General features: G+C 40.4%; 1 protein-coding gene across 5 annotated transcripts in view; it reads left to right on the top strand.

Moving 5' to 3' along the window:
• The window catches only part of LOC5510315, a 43,829-nt gene that overhangs the window by 17,014 nt on the left and 5,147 nt on the right, over nucleotides 1–21,668 (top strand). For 2 of the 5 annotated variants that reach the window (XM_032379453.2, XM_032379452.2), the window contains 17 exons: nucleotides 3,662–3,772; nucleotides 4,921–4,965; nucleotides 9,823–9,894; nucleotides 11,115–11,209; nucleotides 11,719–11,851; nucleotides 12,205–12,269; nucleotides 12,748–12,897; nucleotides 13,169–13,210; nucleotides 13,806–13,899; nucleotides 14,754–14,831; nucleotides 16,223–16,292; nucleotides 18,012–18,194; nucleotides 19,140–19,220; nucleotides 19,708–19,837; nucleotides 20,418–20,587; nucleotides 20,670–20,725; nucleotides 21,014–21,123. In XM_032379453.2, coding sequence (XP_032235344.1) covers nucleotides 3,662–3,772; nucleotides 4,921–4,965; nucleotides 9,823–9,894; nucleotides 11,115–11,209; nucleotides 11,719–11,851; nucleotides 12,205–12,269; nucleotides 12,748–12,897; nucleotides 13,169–13,210; nucleotides 13,806–13,899; nucleotides 14,754–14,831; nucleotides 16,223–16,292; nucleotides 18,012–18,194; nucleotides 19,140–19,220; nucleotides 19,708–19,837; nucleotides 20,418–20,587; nucleotides 20,670–20,725; nucleotides 21,014–21,123 — 1,685 coding nt within the window. Of the gene's footprint in view, nucleotides 1–989; nucleotides 1,479–3,661; nucleotides 3,773–4,920; nucleotides 4,966–6,672; nucleotides 7,184–9,822; nucleotides 9,895–11,114; nucleotides 11,210–11,718; nucleotides 11,852–12,204; nucleotides 12,270–12,747; nucleotides 12,898–13,168; nucleotides 13,211–13,805; nucleotides 13,900–14,753; nucleotides 14,832–16,222; nucleotides 16,293–18,011; nucleotides 18,195–19,139; nucleotides 19,221–19,707; nucleotides 19,838–20,417; nucleotides 20,588–20,669; nucleotides 20,726–21,013; nucleotides 21,124–21,668 lie in introns of those variants that run through there. The other 3 variants (XM_048721648.1, XM_032379454.2, XM_032379455.2) reach the window with 3 other exon arrangements.

Raw genomic sequence — 21,668 nt, 5'->3', positions numbered from 1 at the left:
TCAAATGAACGTTGTCGTCGCTTATTAGCCTGCGTGCGTCCGGTTTCAAGGATGCGATGCTATAGAATGTTGTGTATATAAAAGTTATAAAGGAAAAAAATACGCCATTGTTCGGGCTTTTGTGAAAATTTACGCATTCGTGAATGTAAAATCGGAATTTGGGTGATTTACTACAAAATACAACTATACTCTATGTTTTTCTGTTTCATCGTCGTTCGTTTTTTTTTTTTATGGTTGTTGTGAACAACAGCCGTGATTCAAATAGATATCAAACCGATTTAGAGATTCTTGCTGTACCGTTTGCAGAAGTAATGTTTATGCGTTGTATGTTAACTCAGAAAACTAGAGTTTTAAGAAATAAGCGAACAATGAAAGCTAATTAATGAAACCTTAGTCCTGTTTGGTTTTGTTACTTGCTTATTATTTTATACACAATAGCAGAAGCAATGCTAGTTTTATTAATTGTCACCTGATTAAGTGTCCAGTGTTGGAAAAAAAAAATCCTTTTCTATTATTTCTTCCTAGCCTCCTCCGCAGAAATCTCAAAGACCAGAAAAAGAAAAAAAAGGATTGGGTTTCCTGTGGCAAAAAAACGGAGTTCTCCTTAGTCTCCCTCCTCCGCAATTTCGCCACAGGTAACCCATTCTTTCCGTCCTTTTCATTATGAGTTGCCTGCGGAGGAGGCTAATTTCTTCCTTTGGAAATCACTGCCAATCTGTCTTCCCCTCCGTATTACTTAAACTCCTAATTTAACATGCGAAATGTTCTAAACATTCATGGGTTTAATTGAAGCAGTACGCACACTGTCTAACGCAAGCAATTTCAAAACTTTTTAGCTATCGTAACTCGTGAAGTTGGCGCGGTGTTTGCTTATGTCCAGATTTTGACATATCGACTTTACGAGCTGTCAGTTAGATAAGTAGTAATTTCCTTTTGTCAATTATCTATAAGTATGCGCCTACACAATGAATACAAAGCCAAATTTCGCTTTTATAAGTAGTGGGCAGAGCTCAAGCCCACAAATTGTCACGAAGCGACAAACTACAGATATCTCGTGAAGAGAAAACACATTAACTTTTTCGAAAGTGGGACCAATTAACTGGAATTATCCTTTGAATTTCAGTTGGTTCATAACTTCAGCATTTAGTGATGTCCAGCTCGTATAAGAAAATGACGAAGTATAGTAATTTTAACCAACTTCTTTGCTCGTGTATCGTTTGAATTTTTAACACTGTTGACAGACGTCTTGGCAAATTTTGGATATTGGATCTTTATACTCGCTTCAAAATACCATCGGTTAACCAGCGGTGCCAGTGACTTAACCACAGGCACAGTCACATTAGAAGGAAGATATCGAAATGATGGGGAAGAAGAAAAAGAGAGTCATTGTTAGACTAAGTATACGATTCAAACGCAGCTTGAGGAAGAGCCGACGCCGATGGAGTAAACGTGTTCTTCGTAGGCAGCGTGCTCAATGTGTAAGGCCTTGTTCAATACCGTACTATTATTATCTGTTTATCGCTCTAAAGGTCAATCTTTTTAGCCTGTCGATTCATCCATTTTTTTTTTTGCACTTTAGGAAAACCTATTGGTAAGAGTAGTAGTGATTTTACCATTTAAGATTAAACCAACTTTGAGTTCCGTTGTAATTATTTATGCGTCATTTCCACTCGGATAACCCAAAATTTTATTCTAACTCGAACTTGGTTTTCTCTCATTTGATGATTCAAGTATGAATCCATCCAATCCATTCAAGTATGAATCAAATTCTACGTAAGCTTTAACTTAAGCGAGGTTTTATTGTATTTCGCATTGAATGAAATATAAGAGGCATTGCCTGGAACGCTTTTAGGGCCAAATGTGTTTGTATAACTTGTTGACCTTGTTATGGCCTCGTGGGGTGCTCAATGAGTGGTTTTACCAGGAATAGTATTTCAGGATACAGCGAGCTGCTGTTGTTTTTATAAAGTACCTCCTGCAAGTAATCACATACACCTTGTTTTTATCTACTTGGGTAGCCATACCTTAGATTAGCGAAAGTCTTAGATTAGGATTTTGACCAGGTGCCCGTTTCTCGAAACACCCGAGAATTCTCGGGCCCGAAAACGTTTTATTCCTTAAATTTGAAAAGCTGGCTAATTCCTTTAAAATTTATGGTATCTAAATGTGCTGAAATATCGTCAAACATCGTATTTTACCACAAAGATTCATGTGAAGGATAATCCTCGTTTTGGTTTTATAGATTTTGATCTTTCCCGAACTTCTCGGGCCCGAAATTCACATGGCTTAAATATTAAGAAAGTTCTCGGGACCTCGCAGTCACCCGAGACTTTTTCGGGTAACTTTTTGGCTTTAACAAAACTTCGAAAATACCCCTATTGAGCGTAATCATTTGGAATACAAACCAAGAGGAAGTTTAAACTGTCTCTAAAACATGAAAGCAGTTCTCTAGAAGGAAAACATTTTGAGCAAAAATGCAAAATAAAGTTTTCGGGCCCGAGAATTCTCCAGTGTTTCCAGAAACGGGCGCCTGGCATGGAAACTGTTGCATTCCATATAGGATTGGCTATTAGATGTTTAACAGGCCGGTAAACATCTCCGGGGCCCAGGGCGTCGCGGAGGCCAGGCCATGCTCGCCTCCGCTGACCTCCGCGACGCCCTGGGTCCTCGATGATGGTAATTAAATTCACGTTTTGAGTTTTGAGCAAAATCGTCATGTTCGCTTGTACAGTTATTCTGTCTTGAAGTCATTGGTTGGTTCGACTTTAAATTTTATTCCCAATCCGTCGGTAACAAACGTTCCTGTAACATTTATTTGGAAAGATTCAGCTAGCATAATTGTTTTTTCAAACTTGACCAGCTCATAAGAATGACAAACGACAAAAGACAACCGGAAGTTAACGTTTTCCAGTAGATTTATATCAAGCACCTACGTGCGATAGCGTTTAAAACCGAAATCATCTACTTCCGGTTGTCATTTTTCCATATATTTGCCTAGGTTTCCTTATACCTTATTACACTTTATTTTCGCGACGTGTAAATTTCGCGATTTTGAGATGGCGATATTTCGCGACATTTTACTTTCGCGATTTTCCTATTTTCGTAAAAACCAGACCACTTTATTTTCGCGATTTTGGGATAATAAAATCATGCAAAACAAGTGGAATTAAATTGTGCTGTAATTATCAGAACTTAAACAATATGTCACAAAAAGATGCGTGGGCTAAATTTAGTTTCATAAAAATCTAAAATAAAAGTCCAACTCAACCTACCGTACTATATGTACATTAGATGACTAAATAGACAAGGTGTTTCCATAAAGCTTATTAAACGGCCAATATTTCCCCAAAGGCTTCTTGTGTACTCACCTAATTTTCGCGCATCCTAATTTTCGCGACACTTAATTTTCACCTCACTTTATTTTCATGAATCTTTTGAAATTGCGAAATTTGAGTCACGCGAAAATTAAGTGTAATTAGGTATAATCGCGTTTGATCACTACCCGAATACTACCCGAGTACAACTCGAGCACTGCCCGAGTACTATCCGAGCACTTCCCCAAATACTTAATGACTAATAACATTATCCGATCCGCCCAAGTACTATCCGAGCACTGCCCCGAATGCTTATTGACTAATAACATTATCCGATTTTCTTCTAGCTGCAACACGTGACCGATTACGGGCGAATCCTGTCAAGCCTATTTGACAAGACGTCACGTGACCATCCCGACTACACTGACCTCGACCGCGTGGTTACCAAGTTCAAATCTGTAAGAGACTTTTCCGCCGAGGTTGATGATTTCGGGAGGGGGGGGGAGGGGAGGACTCTCGTTCACACTTGCTTGACAAGGCTTTTACTGCTGCAAGTATGCTATGCTTTTGCGTGGTTTTATGCACTCAGCAAAGTCGTGTTCACTTGAGTCTTCTTATAGTTCTGTTATGACGTGGTTTTAAGGCGCTGCGTAAAGTTTACAGACAGTTCTGTCATGGCGTACCATGCCGTATTACGCTAAGTCAAGTCGTGTTCACATGAGTCTTCTTATAGATCTGTTATGACGTGGTTTTAAGGCGCTAGGTAAAGTCGTGTTCTTACGAGCATACAGACAGTTCTGTCATGGCGTACTATGCCGTACTATGCTAAGTAACATAAACTAACAGAATTAATGACGTGGTTTTAAGTCGTGTTCATACAAGCATAATGACAGTTCTGTTATGGCGTTGTTTTACTGTAAAGTCGTGTTCAAATGATCCTAGTATGGCAATTTTGTAATGACATGGTTTAACTGCGTTTTCATTAAGTCGTGCTGCCGATGATAGCTTTCAGCTGCTATGTTATCAGGGTTACGGAGCACGTGTTAAGGCGACTGTTTGCTATCAGGTGACGAGCGAGCTGTTCTAAGCGCGGGATAAAAGAAGATAAACTAACTGTTAGCAGCTTGGGCCAAACTCGCCTTTAAGATAAACTAACCGCACGCTGCCCTACTTATACCTTAGACTGTTTTTCATTAAAGTTCGTGAAATGATTTTCTCAGCCTTGTTGCAGGCCTATGCTGTTTTTCGCGCTCAAAAAAGCGACGCATCGATTAGTAGCCGCCATTTTGTTTTGCTCAGCTCGCGCGCGAGGAAGCGAGGGGCAAGACGAAGTTTCTTGCAGTAAAATGTCTGAAAAAGTCTGCGAACATGAATAAATGTTATTTATTTGTTCGTCCGTTTATTTGTTTATATTTTTTGATTAATTAATTTCTTATTAGTTTTATTCATTTCTCATTTACCTTAATTGCTCAAATAAGTGAACCTTCCCCCGCCCCCGAGAAAGCGCCTCGCCTTGGATATGAACATTAAGATAAACGCGCCATCGGTACATATATATTTTTTGCTCTACCTCTATCACTTATTTACCGATATTTATTTTGTTTAGATAATATATCAACGCGAGGACGAGCTTCATGCTTTTGAGAACGAGGTAAGTTGTTGTATTTGTTTTTGGACATTTATATAGAGCATCCGCAATCCATTTAAAGAGTAGGCCTTAACTGTGTTGTGTGTGTTTGAAACCTTAATGTGCGACGCGCATTACCGTGGCCTCCATGAAAAAGCTTTATGAATGGAAGCCAATTGGATGCGAATTAAAGTTTTGATAGACAAGCTTTATAAATGGAAGCCAATTGGATGCGAATTAAAGTTTTGATAGACAAGCTTTATGAATGGAAGCCAATTGGATGCTACTCAACTAAGCTACTCAACTCACGTCGGAACCGGGACTCGAACCCAGGGCCCAGTGTTGAGAGGCACCGGCACTACAGAGCGACGCTCTGCCAACTATGACTTAACGCTTCAAATAAGCTCATTTCAGATCTAATAAGGCGGAAAATTTCTCTAAGTACTTTGTGAGTAATAGCAAACAAAATATCAAATGCTGCGACTTTTTTTAAAATTGATGCGACGTTTTGTAAAGTGTCATTGAAATTTGAGCTTTTCGTCCCTGAGCTCATACATAGCGCAAGAATGATCAAGGAAAAAAAATCTTAAAAAGCAAAAATCTGGATATTTGCATTTCGGCCTCACGTTATTTGTGTTTCCAAAATCAGTCCGGAATACAAGGAACCGATGGCCATTGTAAGAAATTGTGTCTTCTTTCTCTATCTCGAATTGCGAATTTTCCAGGTTTTCCCGTCATGTCGGGCTCCCCGGATAGCACATCTCACATTCTTATTGGCTTTTAATTTCTTGCTCTGCAATTTTAAACCTACGGGTTCCAGTTAGTGCTTTCTTACACGAAGTCTTCAGTTTTCCTACACGTTTTCAGATAACGTTTGTATTTAACAAACACTTCATGGAAGCCCTGATATTGCGATTGCATGCGTTGTGATCGATAAGTCATGATCACGATCGGCATCATTATCACCGCCATCATAATAATATACATCATCATCATTATGCAACAACGAAAACAACAGCAGCAACAATAAAAACAAAAACAACAATAATAGCAATAACTGCTATAACAACAACAACAACAACAACAACAACAACAACAACAACAACAACAACAACAACAACAACAACAGCAACAGCAACAACAAAAACAATTACGATAACAACAGTAACGATAACAACAGCAGTAGCAAATAAAACAGTATCAATAATGATTGACAAGAATAACAAGAAAAAAAGCAACCACAACTACACTAACAACAATAATAACAACAGCAGTATCAAAAATGGTAAGATCATTTGCAACAGCAACAGTAACTCATTTATATCTGGTACCTTTAACTCAGTCTTCTCATGATATCATTATTTTGCGTCAATGTCTGACAAATTCGATACTTTTCCCAAATTTTCTCGATTTTAAAGGCTGCCGCGAATACACTTCTAACAGGGATAACACAATACAAGACACTACTTTGAAATCTGCGTACGTCGTTATCCCTGTCTTTTCTGAATATAAAAATTTGCTTTGTTTTGTTGTCTCCACTGATTGGTCAAATAATACACGGCAACTGCTTCTGATTGGTCCCTCAAAAAAGGTTCGTTTTTGATGGGACAGATAAAAGCTCATCTGATTGGCCAGTAGCAACCAATTCATTCTTTGATTGGTCGAGACAGAGTAGTACAGTTTTATCAATATTTAGAGTAGGGAAGGTAGGGTAGAATTTCACATCCTTTCGTCAAACACTTTAGAGAACAGCCCTACATTAATCCCACCTGAAAGACGTCTGACATTTCCAGCAGTTTACATTACTAGGGATGTCCATGCGGGCTTATTTGACCTTGCGTCGGGCCCCTTGAGCGATAATTGACACAAACATTCAATCACAACTCGAGCAAGACTTCGTGCTTTTGGTATCACCTTTCTATCTATGCTGGCATCAACAGTATTCACCGTGTCGCGGTCGGAAAACCCAACAATCTGATCATCCACAAACATCAACTGTTTTTGCCTCGAAGAAAAAGACATTGCCCGCAGGGGGAGGTCAATTGAAGAATGTATCGCTTCGTGAATGTCGATTATTGTGTGGAAAAAACGACTATAGTTGCGTGACATGCATAGAATGGTGGCGAGTAAACACCAAGACAACTCGTCTTCCCTGTTTTGTACGGCGAATCTTGTGTTAGAGAGTCTTCCATTTGCTGCGTTATATATTAACAGTCCTGTTGAAATCAAACCTGAAGCCCTGGTGAGTCGAATTGTGTTTTAATCGAGTAAAACAAAGTCAAATTACTCTGATCGTCTTATGAGCAATGTTACTATCTATGGTCGTATGATGTACAGGTCCGCAACTAGTATGAAATGTCACTTCCCATGTAATGATTGAGTGAAAAAATACGTGCATTTCTTTTGCCGTACACACTAGTTTCGTCTGTATTACTTCGCCCGTTATTATAACGTCTCAGACATGTTGATTTTGCCACTTGTTATATTGTCATGTTGTTTATTTCTGGTTATATAGTCGTGATGCGGTGGACTGTTTGACATGTTCTTGTCATGAAGAGTTTTCGAATCACTGACTAACTGCTATTTTGTTTTCGACGTTTAACGTTTGATGTTTAACTAAAAGGTTACATGCTTCGGTTTTGTTGTACCGAGCTTTTTTTCAGTGTAAAATCACGGTCACAATAAATACATTATTTTTTTTTAAACAATCCACATCTTGTCCACATACCCATATATTCACTGTTCTTTAAATCCGCAATTTTGCATAGTGAAAATCACAAAATCGTGTCTATTTGGTAGGGAATTTGTATAATTTTGGATATTTTATTGTTATGTTAAGATATTGATCTCGGAATTATTCGAGCTAACCCACGTCACAAAGCCAAATCCATATGTACTTCCTTTCCCCTCCCTTCCTATCTTAAAATTACAAACACATTTTCTGTATCCCTTGTTAAGCGATTGTCTCATATTGACAACGACGTTGTTTTGATTTTTCGATAGTCCCTTTTTTCGAAAATACTTGTCCACAATGTTGTGATTGGTGCTCGAGTTCACGCATTGTATATTTTTGGTTCTGTTTTTTTTTTGTGCGTGTCTTGTTACATTCGCGTCAAAACGTAAATTTATTGACCACTTAATTGTACAATATTTTTAAATTGAAACAAAATGCTTTCAATTTCCGTCTTTTGTCTGTGGTTTCAGGCATCAGGCAACATCTTTTAACATTTAGAGTTTAAAGTGGCGATCATTTACCCATTAGGCGTCTTATCCACTTTGAATGCTTTTTCTGAGCCTTGTTTTTCTCCGTGTTTTGATATTTTTTGGGCGAACTTGCACGGTTAAAAAGTGATTTAAGAGGAAAGCCTAAAAACGGTCCAAAATCATAAAAGGAATATCTGGGCTAATAGGTGACCCTTGGTCTTTCATATAAATACAAAATTGTGTTTTTAGCGGATGGAAATAGGTAAGAAATGCACTTCAAGGTTTCGGTATGTTTACGCTAATCATTTGTATATAATCTACATGAAGGAAATTTATTTTCTTTCTGTCTGTAAGACTTTAAGTTAGCAAAAACTGGGGTCGGTGTTATTTTTTTACACTTTGCCATGACTGTCCGTGACGGATTTTTTTTCTCTCGATTCCTGTGTGTTGCCGTTGTTTGATGACCATGAATCATTGCGGGCTGTGGCACCTGGTTTCTCCAATTGTAACCTTATTTGAAATAGGTGCAAATGTCAAAGATATCTGCGCTGGAAGGCTATCTGCATGTCTAGGGACACATGCTAAGAATTCTGGATTTAATCCTTACTTTACACATTTGCTCATTTATTTTATACCCATGGCACTTATATGTAAAGTCTCCATTGCAACACTACTGTCGAGTCCGTTGTATCGCGACCCGCGTTTTCAAAACACGATTTGCCTTGGTTTTATGCTCCGTCAGTAAAACCATTCTGAGCCAATCAGAGTCTCGCTTTGTGCACTTCTCTGGCTATCCTCTGGACAAAAACCAGACAGTGTCGCGACAGAAAGCCAGGCAACTGCACTAGGCGAGAGATGGCAAGAATCTGATTGGCTTAGAATAATTTGACTGGCGGAACAGAAAATCCCCAAAGAAAAAAGAAACAAATCGATGTTTTGAAAATGCGGCGTCGCGATACAACGGATTCAACAGTAAAAAAATATATGTATATGTATTTCAGTTTGATAGAATCCCAAACGCGATTAGACATTCGATATTTCTGTAGGTCATAAACTTGGGATCAGCCATATCGGGCATTCTCTTTTTTATGATGATATAATCTCGATAAAAATCCTAGATTAGCCCTCTGAGCAATTTAAGAGTGCTTGCATAGAAACTCTCCCGGAAATATGAAGTGCTTTCTCATTCGCTCGCACTTCAAAGAAGGGTGTTGTTAGGTGAGGGAAAAGGGACTGCCTGAAAAAGCAAATATACTTCTATATGCTGTATTTTGTCGTACCTATAAAAGGATATTTAGCGTCAAAATTCAGTTTTATTTTCTGTGATTTTCTATAGTTTGCGAACTCTTGTCAATAATTTCCAACAGCTAAACCTCTTTCTGGCTCCGTCATTCAAGTTGTCATTTATTACATTTCGTGCTTTTTGATTGGTCAGCGCCTTGCGGAGAGGTGGCGTGATTGGAAACCATTTCAGTACTGGCCAATGAATCCTCTTCAAGGCTTTTGGATGACGGAAGCCAGAAGGCGATAAGCTGTTTTATTAGATTGTAGATGAGATTTCGCAAAACATTGAAAACTTCAGTAAAACGATTTCTTGTTTTTTTTAAACAATGCTGCTGTTTGCAAGCGGCTTAGACGCCGTTGTGTAATATCAATAACACGCTCCTCTTTTTAAAGGTCAAGATAACTCAAGTACAGGACCGCTTTCCACACGACAATCTTTGTATTACCGAAGGCGAGTCAAACCAGGTAGGTCACACTATCAGTCCTAGCGAGGTCACGTGATCAGTACGGCGAGGTCACGTGACTAATCAAGGCAAATAGTGTGATAAGTTCAGGCAAGGCCAGACGACACATCTCGGCCAAGTCACGTGATAAGCCCTCGCGAGGTCAAGTGATCAGTGGAGGCAAGTCACGTGATCAATCTTGGTAAGCCGCGTTGTCGATCTAGCCATGTCGCTTGATCGATCCAGGCAAGTCACGTGATCAATCTAGGCAAGTAGTGGTTTATTTAGGTCACGTGATACTTGTGTCTGTTTACTTGATAGCCTTCCATAAACTGTATGGGAACTAAGGACCAAACCCTTCCCTATGTCAAACGTCCTGAAGGAACTAAAGGATACGTTTGCTAAACAGGCTAAAGCGCTTGTTATCGGTTTAATCCCGTCTTATCTTTTAGATATAACACTAAAGACATGAGGACGCGATTACGACAAACAATCCTACGGCATTCCCCTGATATTTAAGACACGGGAATTACACTGCTATCGAACATCTCAATTTTGCTTTACACTATATTAAAAAAAGTACTTTCAATCCTGGAGGATCTATGTATGAAATATGCAGAATATTGGCTTAGTTTTAACAACAAGTACTGGATAAGCCTCTATCGCATATCTGGTGAGCAGTTGTTTGGTGTCGTTTCTGTTATCAGAAACAACAAGAAATAACCCTGACTACTGTTATATTGAAAGATAATTGCCTTTGTTTTATTACTGTGCGTTACACAGTTATCTCCCTAAAATGCCAAAACTTAAAAGAAAATGCCTGGAAGCTTCAAAATTCCAACAATTATTTAGTAAGGAACGTTTGTTTTGCGCGCCATTTATAATTCTCTTCAAATGACGTCAGTGGTTACAAAGGTTCTAGAAGGTCTTTGGCGGGAATGCTGTTTTTTCGCCCGTTATTCATAATTCTCTTCTAATGACGTCACTGACTCGTCGTGGAAGGTTCTAAGAGGTCTTTGGCGTTGAACGACCTCTACCGCTCTTCTGTTTTCTTTTGTTGATTGTCAGAGACATTCTGAGAGTCTAGAGGGACTGGGCGAAGCTGATGATGTTTTTTAAAAATAGCCTGATGATATTTTCTTAAAATAGCCAGTCTATAATATGCTCTCTCGTTGTAGTTACATGAAAATTGTACGTTCCTAGTGATAGGCTTCTGCATTGACTTAAGATTTTGTTTTCCAGAGATACCGTTATCATGCGCACCGTAGACGATCCGCTCCTTCTGCGTCCATCAAATCCTCGATTTCCGTCAAGCCATTATCATCTACTGTCAAACCGTAAGAAAACTCGGCTTACACGATTTTTCAATCCATTACCATCCGCGTTATTGTCATTAAAATATAATTTTTTTGTTATGGTCATACAAAATATCATATTAATTTGTACGACTAGGTCACGTAGCCCTAGTTTAAACGCCATTGTTTTATGCACCTTTCGAAAGGCAAATTTGGAACGGCACATGAAAAGAACGGCGTTTGCCCTAGGTCTTAGTAAACCTCGATTGGCTCTTTGGCTGTGCGAGTGTCGCGAGGCCATCTCACCCTTCCCGTGATGCATTGCATTTCCTGTGACGTAAGTGGCAGCATTTATAAAAAAGAAGGGTCTTGTCTGTAAAGAGTCTTTAGAATTTGCCTTATTTGTCTTTAACTGCGTGATGAAAACAAATATGCAATGCATCATGGGAAGGCTGATTTAACCTTCTTTAAATTATTACAAATAATCCTTTGCTAAAAAGGATGCGAGAACGCCATTAAAAATATATATAAATGGTTTCCTTTCTTTCCAGGAATAGCCCAACTGAAGCCCCAGCTAAAATCAAAAGCATATCTGAGCCAGGCCCCCCTGAAGGATTACAATCTTTTGATGTACCAATTTTAACTAGACACTTCGTTCAGGAGGGGTCTGCACAATTGTCTGTGGTAAGTGACCCCCCTGAAATCATGTTTTATCTCCGTATACCGATTCTAACTAGACACTTCGTTCAGGAGGGGTCGGCGCAATTGTCTGTGGTAAGTGACCCCCCTGAAATCATGTATTATCTCAGTATACCGATTCTAACTAGACACTTCGTTAAGGAGGGGTCGGCGCAATTGTCTGTAGTATGTGACCCCCCTGAAATCTTGTATCATCTCCGTATACCGATTCTAACTAGACACTTCGTTCAGGAGGGGTCTGCACAATTGTCTGTGTTAAGTGACCCCTCCTGAAATAGTGTCTGTGGTAAGTCCATCCGAGTGTCTTTAACACGAATCTTATTTGTTGTTTACCGCAGGGGATCTCCAGCCAGGATCGTCACCTGTTTTTGTTTAGTGATCTTCTCATTATCGCCAAACCAAAGTAAGTGCCTTTTTTACTAAATGAAATTTCCGCGCCACTTATTCTTCACAAATTTAAAAATGTTGCAAAATTAAGGTACCCTACGGCTAAGTTCAAACGTTGTATTATCCATGAGCCATATTCAGTGCAAATACATGCAAAAGAATCGCGTCGATTGTTTCATCTTCATTTGCATTGAATACGGCTCATGGATAATACGACGTTTTTGCCCTAACTAAAGCGTGTCAGATATGAAAATAATTTTGATACAGCACGCTCTTTGCAAAAAAATGCTTTGCTGGTTAGACGTCAAGCGCACCAGTTTGTTTAAAAATGTATGATTTTCAGCTTTAATTTTCAGCTTATATGAGTCTTATATTCAACAAGTTCGTTGCCATAGAAAAGTTCTTCTGGTCTTGTCCAAAGATATCATTGAAAACGAGATTTTGACGTTCTTGTTTAAACAAATAAATTATTGTTGCTTTGGCTCTTTCCCCAGGACCCCAGCGACTTACAAACTGAAGCAGCGCCTACGCCTGACAGAGTTATGGCTCGGGAGTTGTATCGACGAAGTGTGTGACACTATCAAGTCACGTGACAAGTCTTTTGTTCTCGGTTGGCCAACTACAAACTGCGTACTATCGTTCAAGTGAGTCCATGCTATTGTTTTTGTTTATTGTTGTTGTTACTGTTATTATTGCTGTTGATTTTGCAAATTGTTGTTGCTACTGTTTTTGTTTTGTTGTTGTTGCTGTTTTTGTTGTTTCTATTATTCTTATTGCTTTTATTACTGTAGTTGTTGCTCTCGGTTTTGTTGTTTTTACTGTTGTTGTTGTTCCGTCTTCATTGTTTCTGGGTTTGTCCATGTATTTGGAACCAGCATCACTATTGGCAGTCATTGTCTTTTTGTTATTTTGCAGTACCATCGAGGAGAGAGATGCATGGTACATCGCCTTAGCAAAGTAAGTATCTCCCCTACCCACCACTTCTCGTGTCCGCTCACCTATGGAGTCCTGCGTCAGTCATCCCGAGATGCATCTATTGAGATACACCAAGAGACCATGATCATCATGGTCTCTTAGATACACCTATTTCAAAATACGATGTCAGTGGCAATAGCATTTACAAAATGTATTCTTAGTGTATTTCTTTCAAATTCAGAAAATATGTACAAATCACACTATAATCCGTTAAAGGTACCTAATGTATGGTTCTGGAATTACTAGAGTTTATTGATCACCACCTATTAGCACCCGGGTAAATTAGGTGTCTATAGATGTCGATTGTTTGATCTTCACTTTCACACACCTTGAAATACATCTTATAGGTGGCTTCCACTAGGAAATCACGTGACATTTTGGGAGGCAAACTCGCGCGCTTCGGCTTTTTGCGGCAAAATAACAACAACAAAAAGCAACTTATTCAGCGCAAACGAATCAACAAGAGAGTTTCATTTGTCTGAAAATTTTGGTGCGAATTTGCCACTTAGAAAGTCACGTGACTTCTTCGTGCAAGTGGCAAATTAGAAAACGACGTTTGAACTGTGATTTCTTTCAGAAATATCACGATACAGAAGGATATAGAAGAGCCGCGAACGCTGTCCCTCAAAGTCTACAACCGAGAGATGGAGTCACCAGATTCGTTCGGTTTCGTGAGTAATATTCTTTACTTGCGAAACATGTTTGTCTAATATTTGTTGCTCACTGTCCGGTTTATCGAAGTGATATAGCTATTACATCCCACATTCTCCGCCATTGTTCAAGCAGAGTACAGTGTTGCCTTAGAATATAGGGCGATAGTACACGTAGGAAAATAGCGATAAAAATGGATATTGGAATATATCCATTCTCCACCATTGTTCAAGCAGAGTACAATGTTGCCTTAGAATATATAGCAATAGTACACGTAGGAAAATAGGGATGAAAATGGATATTGGAATATATCCATTCTCCACCATTGTTCAAGCAGAGTACAATGTTGCCTTAGAATATATAGCAATAGTACACGTAGGAAAATAGGGATGAAAATGGATATTGGAATATATCCATTCTCCACCATTGTTCAAGCAGAGTACAATGTTTCCTTAGAATATATAGCAATAGTACACGTAGGAAAATAGGGATAAAAATGGATATTGGAATATATCCATTCTCTACCATTGTTCAAGCAGAGTACAATGTTGCCTTAGAATATATAGCAATAGTACACGTAGGAAAATAGGGATGAAAATGGATATTGGAATATATCCATTCTCTACCATTGTTCAAGCAGAGTACAATGTTGCCTTAGAATATAGAGCGATAGTACACGTAGGAAAATAGGGATAAAAATGGATATCCTTGCGAGGACCATAAAGGTATAGTGGGCTGGTGTAGACGTGTGCTATAGTACAAGGTCTATTATCAGGAGTTAAGTGTACAGGCAAATGCGCATGGGACAAGTAATATATTGTAGCGTGTGTCTAGAATAGGTGTTTTTGTTAAGGTCTTTTTTCTCTTGTTATAGTCCAAGTCGTTCACTGTCACTAACACAGATGACGCTTGCACAGTGCTCCGTTACGCTATAGATCAGTTCCAAATCCAGGTACGTATTTTTCACGTTTTTTTTTTCTTTCCTCCTGTTTACTTTGATAGAACAGGCGCGTTCTCAGGATTTGTCGAGGGTGGGGGGGGATGTGCGCAGTCATAGGTATAAAGGTATCTATTTGATACTTTAGTTTAGCCATTACTTTTGTATGCTAGCGAAGTTTGGGGAGTCGAGAAGGTACAGAAAGGGAGCGACCCCGTTGAGGCAGTGCATGTGCTGTTTTGTAAACTTTTGCTTGGCGAACAAAAACCGCTGTTAACAATGCTTGCCTTGGGGAGATGGGAAGATACCCCCTTTCCATAAATGCCAAATGCAGAGCCTTCAACTTCCTTTTTAAACTAATTGGCTAAAAATATTACAAGCAATTGCCGCTTCGTGTGGATCGGGCGAAACCCTAACCAACAATTTGCAAAACGATGCCTTGCAGCAGGATAAAGTGTTTTACAAGCAAAGGCTGCGAGACATCGGATTTCAATGTTGGTTGGGCGAAATATTCAATGTCTCCAAAAAGCCCGGTCAAAAAAATAAACTTAGAACTTATAGAACTTTCAAAACGACATACGATTTTGAGACATACCTTTACAACATTCACAACCTCAACCACCGAAAAGCCCTCACCCGCCTAAGGATTAGCAGTCATAAACTTGAAATCGAGACTGGGCGCTACCAGAGGCCCTATAGAAAGCCTGAGGACAGAATCTGTTCTCAGTGTAATTCAGGGGAGGTCGAAGACGAGTTCCACTTCCTAATTAAATGTAAGCGACATGAGATGGAAAGAAAACGTGTGCTTGAGGTTTTAAAAGTTAAAAAGGTCATGAAAGATAAAAGATATGTTGATGAAAGACTCCTTTTTCAGAACCTAATAAATCCTCCTATAACAGCGCAGAGGGAGGTCGCTAAATTTATATATGACTGTTTTTTATCTAGGGATGGGTAGTCTAAAAGTAGCTGGACTCTTGTATTACTTGTTTTTTTTATATCTATATAAATTAATGTTTGTTAGCATGACAGCCATGTACTTGTGTGTATAAGCTGCTAATAAACTATATCTATCTATCTACCTACCTACCTACCCACCCACATGTTTACGAAGCACATCTGGTACGGCAACCTTTAGAATGACAAGAATCATGCAGTTTTTCCAAATAAGGAACATATTAGTTTCCTTATATGGAAGTGACCGCGTTTAGCAAAAACGACAATTTTTGGCTGAATTTCCTTGATATGTTTTATTTGAGGCAATCCGCTAGGACCAAGATTTGGACTTAAAACGTTTTCCGATTTCAGATCGTTATCCTTTCGCTCTAAGCCAGCGACAGTGTTTTAAAAAAGCCCTGATGGAATAGGTTGTTTTATTGGAACCATTCTAACGGTTTTTTATTTTCCAGACGGAAGACCCGACTGAGTATCAACTATGGGTGCTTTCAGGGAGAGAGGAGGGTGCATGCCCACTTATTGGTAAGTATTTCGGAGTGAATGTCTGTCTGCTCGGGCATGGCTCGGTATTTGTTGGGGTATAACTCGGTTTTCACTTTGAAATAACTTGTCATGAACGGGAGAGTAGCTTGGGCAAATTCGTTCACTCGTAGATGCATTGGTATTATTCGGGAATGACTTTTGGAATGACTCGGTATCATGAGGGAATGACTCTGTCCATTCGGGAAAGACTCGGTATTATTCGGGTATGACTCTATCCATTCGGAAATGCCTCGTTATTCATCCGACAATGACTCGATGCTCATTCGGAAATGACTTAGAATTCATTCTGAAATATCTTACTACACATTGAAGAGGATAGCCTGCGTGAAGCCGGAAATAGTTCCATTATTACCGTCTGCGAATTACCAACAGAAAGCTTGTTAAGAACCCCCGCGCACCTACCGTCGGAGTGAAGCGATTTCTGATTGGCTGTCATCTGGTTCAAATGTAACGAGCCACGCGATTGGTCAATAGCCCCATGTACCCTGCAGATATAATTTTTCGAATGTTATGATTTCGCACGTGAGTTTGACAGCGAAGGCTCGAAGCGTGCAACTCAGTATGGCAATTTCTTCGTGTATTTTGTGCCTCACGAATGTAGCTAATAGCGACCAAAGATTTGTCATCGGGGGTAAAGGGAAGTTCAATAAAGCTTTTGAACTGAAAAGTCTCTCTTCCACAAGAGTAAGCGAGTATGTTTGTCGTCTGCGCTTTAGAAAACTTAAGCGACGAACACAGTTGCTTCAAGAACTAAAAACCATTGAAGACCTGTTTCAAAATAATTATAGAGGTAATCAGAACACCGAGCAAGAAACGTATAAGACACCAACGAAATCACAGGGAAAGTCATCATCCTCAAGACCAGAAGAACTCGCTTCTACTCCTGTGCGCAATGGTCTAACAATCGAAATGGCCAGTCAGCCCTCTAAATCCAGCTCCTGTTGCAACTCCAGCTCCTGCTACAAATGCAGCTACCGCTGCTACAAATACTCCGAATCCTCCAAACCCACATGTGGCTGTAACTGTTCGAGTTAAATGGCCTTTGTTGGACAAAGAGAGAAAACTCCCAGAGGACCTCGAATCATTAGGCAAGATGCTCGTCCGCGGAACGTATACTCGCTTACTCTTGTGGAAGAAAGACTTTTCAGCTCAAAGGCTATATCGAACTTCCCTTTACCCCCGATGACAAATTTTTGGTCGCTATTAGCTACATCCGTGAGGCACAAATTACACGAAGAAATTGCCATATTGGTTTGCACGCTTCGCGCCATCGCTGTCAAACTCTCGTGCAAAATCATAACATTCGAAAAATTATATAAATGCAGGGAACATGGAGCCATTGACCAATCGCGTGGCTCGTTACGTTTGAACCAGATGATAGCCAATCAGAAATCGCTTCACTCCGGCGGTAGGTGCGCGGGGGGTGTAAACAAGCTTTCTGTCGGTAATTCGCAGACGGTAATAATGGAACTATTTCCGGCTGCACGCAGGCTATGAAGAGGAGTGCTCGGTAAAGATTCGGAAAAGATGGTGGTCACACAGGAAGCCCTAGAGGTGGCTATCTCGTTTCTAGTCATTTTATTTTTCCTATAGAGAGATGCCTGTAAAAGAAGCTAAGTGTTTTGGCGCTGTTTGTTTGAGACCCGGCTATCGGACTACTCGACTCAGCTGTCGCTTTTCTTTTTTCCCTCTTCTCAGGGCACGAGTTTCCGTTCGCCATAAAGATGAGCCATATTCGCGAGGGCTCCAGTTCGGACGAGGAAGGGTGCGCGTTCGACTACGACCAGCATCTCCCCGCCATGGACCCTGTGTCGCCACAGACGCAGTGCCAGTTTATACTAAAGCGAAGGAGGAAAGCTGTAAAGATTACATCAACACTCGGTAAGTATAATAGTCTTGCTGTCACGCACTTTTTCCAAAACGTCACGCACTCTCTTATGGCGTCACACATTTTGTAATCAGTATCCGGGGGGAATGCATACGCATTCAATTAAAGAATGCCAATCATGCCGCCATTTCAATGGCGAGTCACACAAAGCATCCATTTCCATCGGCTAATTCAAGCGAGTAACCAAGATATTTCCAATCAAATACAGCAAATAATATATCAGATATCATTAGTGGACTGTTATTTTGAAGTTTCCTCGCGAATAAATAAACAATAACAAAGGAGTGGGTTATCGACATGCTTTGTTCAGATCACCCCCATATGTGATACACTTATGCCATGTGTTCGCTTTTTAGCCACGTATTCACGTAACGCGTTTTCTGCGTGACATTAGTGCCAACTCTGTAAAGAACTTTCCCCCGGTAGATAAACGTCTGTATGCGATAAATTCTACGAAGTTTATTTCTCTTTACCTCATTAACATGTATTGGTAAGATGCAAGAAAAGGTGTTTGAGTTATCCCAGCAGAAGTCAGATCAAAACTTCAATTTGGTATAATTCATAGACATTCCTACATTCTAAATGCTAATATTTATTATCGCTGATAAGGATAAACTTATGCTAATTGTTAACTGGCCTTTAAAACTGCCTCAGCATAGGGATTCCTGTGTGCTAGAGGTTGCCTGGTTCCATGGCTGTCTGTCAGGGGCCCAATATTGGGACTCCTGTGTGCAAAAAGTAGTCTGGTTCCATGGCCGTTTTTCAGGGGCCCAATATTGGGACTCCTGTGTGCAAGAGGTTGCCTGGTCCCATGGCTGTTTGTCAGGGACCCAATATTGAGACTCCTGTGTGCAAGAGGTAGCCTGGTCCCATGGCTATTTGTCAGGGCTGGTATGGGCCGCTGGTATGATCGCAAACTAACAATAATGTACGTCTAGTCTTGAGCCAGATGAACACGAAGAACCGCCAAGTAGTAACTCCCGTAATCACTCGCAAGGCACAAAGTGAGATAATCCTAGGTAATGCATAACAACGCAAGGGGTTCATATGTCTGTCTGTCCGTCCCGTTGTCTGTCCGTCAAGCCGGCTGTTTGTCAGTCCGGCTAGGCGTCAGTCGTCCGCCCCTCGGTAAATCTGTCCGACCTTCCAACCGTCTGACTTTTTGTCTGTTACGTTGTCTGTCCGTCCAGCCGGCTGTTTGTCAGTCCAGCTAGGTGTCAGTCGTCTGCCCCTCGCTAAATCTTTCCTGCCGTCTGTCTGTCTTTCGCTTGGTTTGCATTTTTGTCCAAACATCCTTCTGTTTGTCTGTCTGTCTATCTGTCTCTCTATCTCTTTGTCTGTCTGTCCATCTGCGCTTCTCTCCGACAATTCGCGTGTTTGTCCTTCATGTTCAAGTTCCTTAACATGTATAATCTAATATGTTAGTATTTTTCAATGTCCCGTTTCATCAGTTAATGTGCCTGTTCTTTCATCCCTTTAATTCTGTTTATTGTGCCCGATGCTTAGAGGTGCAGCCACCGAGCAAGAAATGGAAGAACCCAATCAAGAAGTCTCCTATCATCAACTGGGCGATGCACAAGAAGACTTCAGGTGCCAAGCCTCACAGTAACGACATCCAACCCGTCTCACCGGGAAGGTAAGCCACCTCACGTGATGTGACCCATTGATGCGTGGCGTCACCCGTTATTGCGTGACATGACATATTGTTGCGTGACATGACGCTATGTTGCGTGACGTGGCGCATTGTTGCGTGACATAATAATTTGTTGCGTGACGTGGCACATTGTTGCGTGACATATGACACATTTTTGCGTGACATTGCAATTGTTGCGTGACGTGATACAATGTTGCGTATCGCATTTTTTGTGACGTCACGTCTGGCGTGATGTCACATTTTAACGTGACGGGTTGCCTGCATGATGCGTGACACCTACCGTAAATTATCAAATTTCGAAAAACGGCGTTCAATAGATAGGAGTCGTTTGTTTATTAGAGAGCGGCGTTTATTACAAACTATAACGATAACAAACCCAAGTGCAGTGGGGTTCTAATTCCGGTCAGCATCACGTTAAATTATAGCCTGTGTAGCAAGCGTTTCTTGACATTGAGCAAGTCTCGCCCATTATGATCTGTGCACGGATGTGGAGTCTGTGTCAAAGGGTTTGCGTGACATGCGACATGTTTGCGTGACGCGTGACTTTGTATTCAACCAATAGGTTATTCGGTCTACCGTTACAAGATTTGTGCACAGACGAGGAGCCAGTGCCCAAGCCAATCGAGGAGCTGATGCGACACATGTTTCGTTACGGCCCTGGCGTGACAGGAATTTTCCGTAAATCAGCGAACGCACGACGCGCCAAGGAGGTCAAACAGGAATTGGACTCGGGTATGTGGACTCGGAATACCCCGTATCGTTCTGAACACCTTTGTTGTTGAATTAGGTTCATGTGGCGATTTTTTTTCCTCAGGGAAGGAAGTTTTATTTGAAGAAGTATCGGTCATTGTGACTGCATCTGTTTTAAAGGTAAATCTTAAAACTAAATTTACACAGTGCTATTTATTGATTTCAAACAATGACTTATGACTCTATTTGTGCCTGGCCGAAGCAGTGTCTTTATCTGCTCAAAACAGTGTCTACGTCCACCCGAAGTAGTGACGATACTAATCCGATATAACACCGACAGCTGCCCGAACACGTGTCGGCATCCGGTCGGTGTCTGCTCGGATGTTTGTTAGTGTCGACAGTTTGGAACTTCCCTTTCTGAGCCTACGAGGGGGCACTAGCTCATTCGATATCGTTTCGTTGTTCCAGGAGTTTCTCCGACGGTTGCCTGACTGTATATTGGATAGCGAATATTACGACGATCTTGTCGCGACGAATAACATCGAGAACGACGCCGAGAGAGCGCAACAAATCAAACTGTAAGCAGTTCCTTACAACCTTAAAGAGCCGTTGTCAGCCACACCTTTATTATTGTTTTCAACCATTATTGGAAAACAAATTATAAGGGAAATCTTAAAATATTCCCCTGAAAATAAAATCTTGTGCTTTATTTTCCAAATTCAATGGAACATATCGCAAGAGCTTTTCCATGTCAGGTGATGTAAATGGATGCTTTCTCGCGATTGGTATTTTATTAGAATGACAGTCGTTCTTTAAAGCCGCAGTGTCACCAGTTTACTTCCGGAGGGCCGACGAAAACCTCAACCGACAAGAGAAAGAAGAATATCTCGCTCCAAATTATCTTCAAAGAAACTTCCAATAGACACTCTCCTTTACAATTTTGAAATGTTTTTTTGCGTTTTCCGTACAAATCGGAGATTGTTACGTAATCGACCGGAAGTAAACTTGTGACATCGCCGCTTTACGGTCCTTTGGCGATGTTGTTTACTCTCGAGGTCAAATTAGCAATGTAGGGAGAGGTAGGGGCTATGGACAACAAAATTCATATTGCCATATTTCAATG

The sequence above is a fragment of the Nematostella vectensis genome, chromosome 14 (genome assembly GCF_932526225.1).
Source record: "Nematostella vectensis chromosome 14, jaNemVect1.1, whole genome shotgun sequence".
In the NCBI taxonomy this organism is placed as follows: domain Eukaryota; kingdom Metazoa; phylum Cnidaria; class Anthozoa; order Actiniaria; family Edwardsiidae; genus Nematostella; species Nematostella vectensis.
This window is presented reverse-complemented; position numbering and strand designations above follow the sequence as displayed.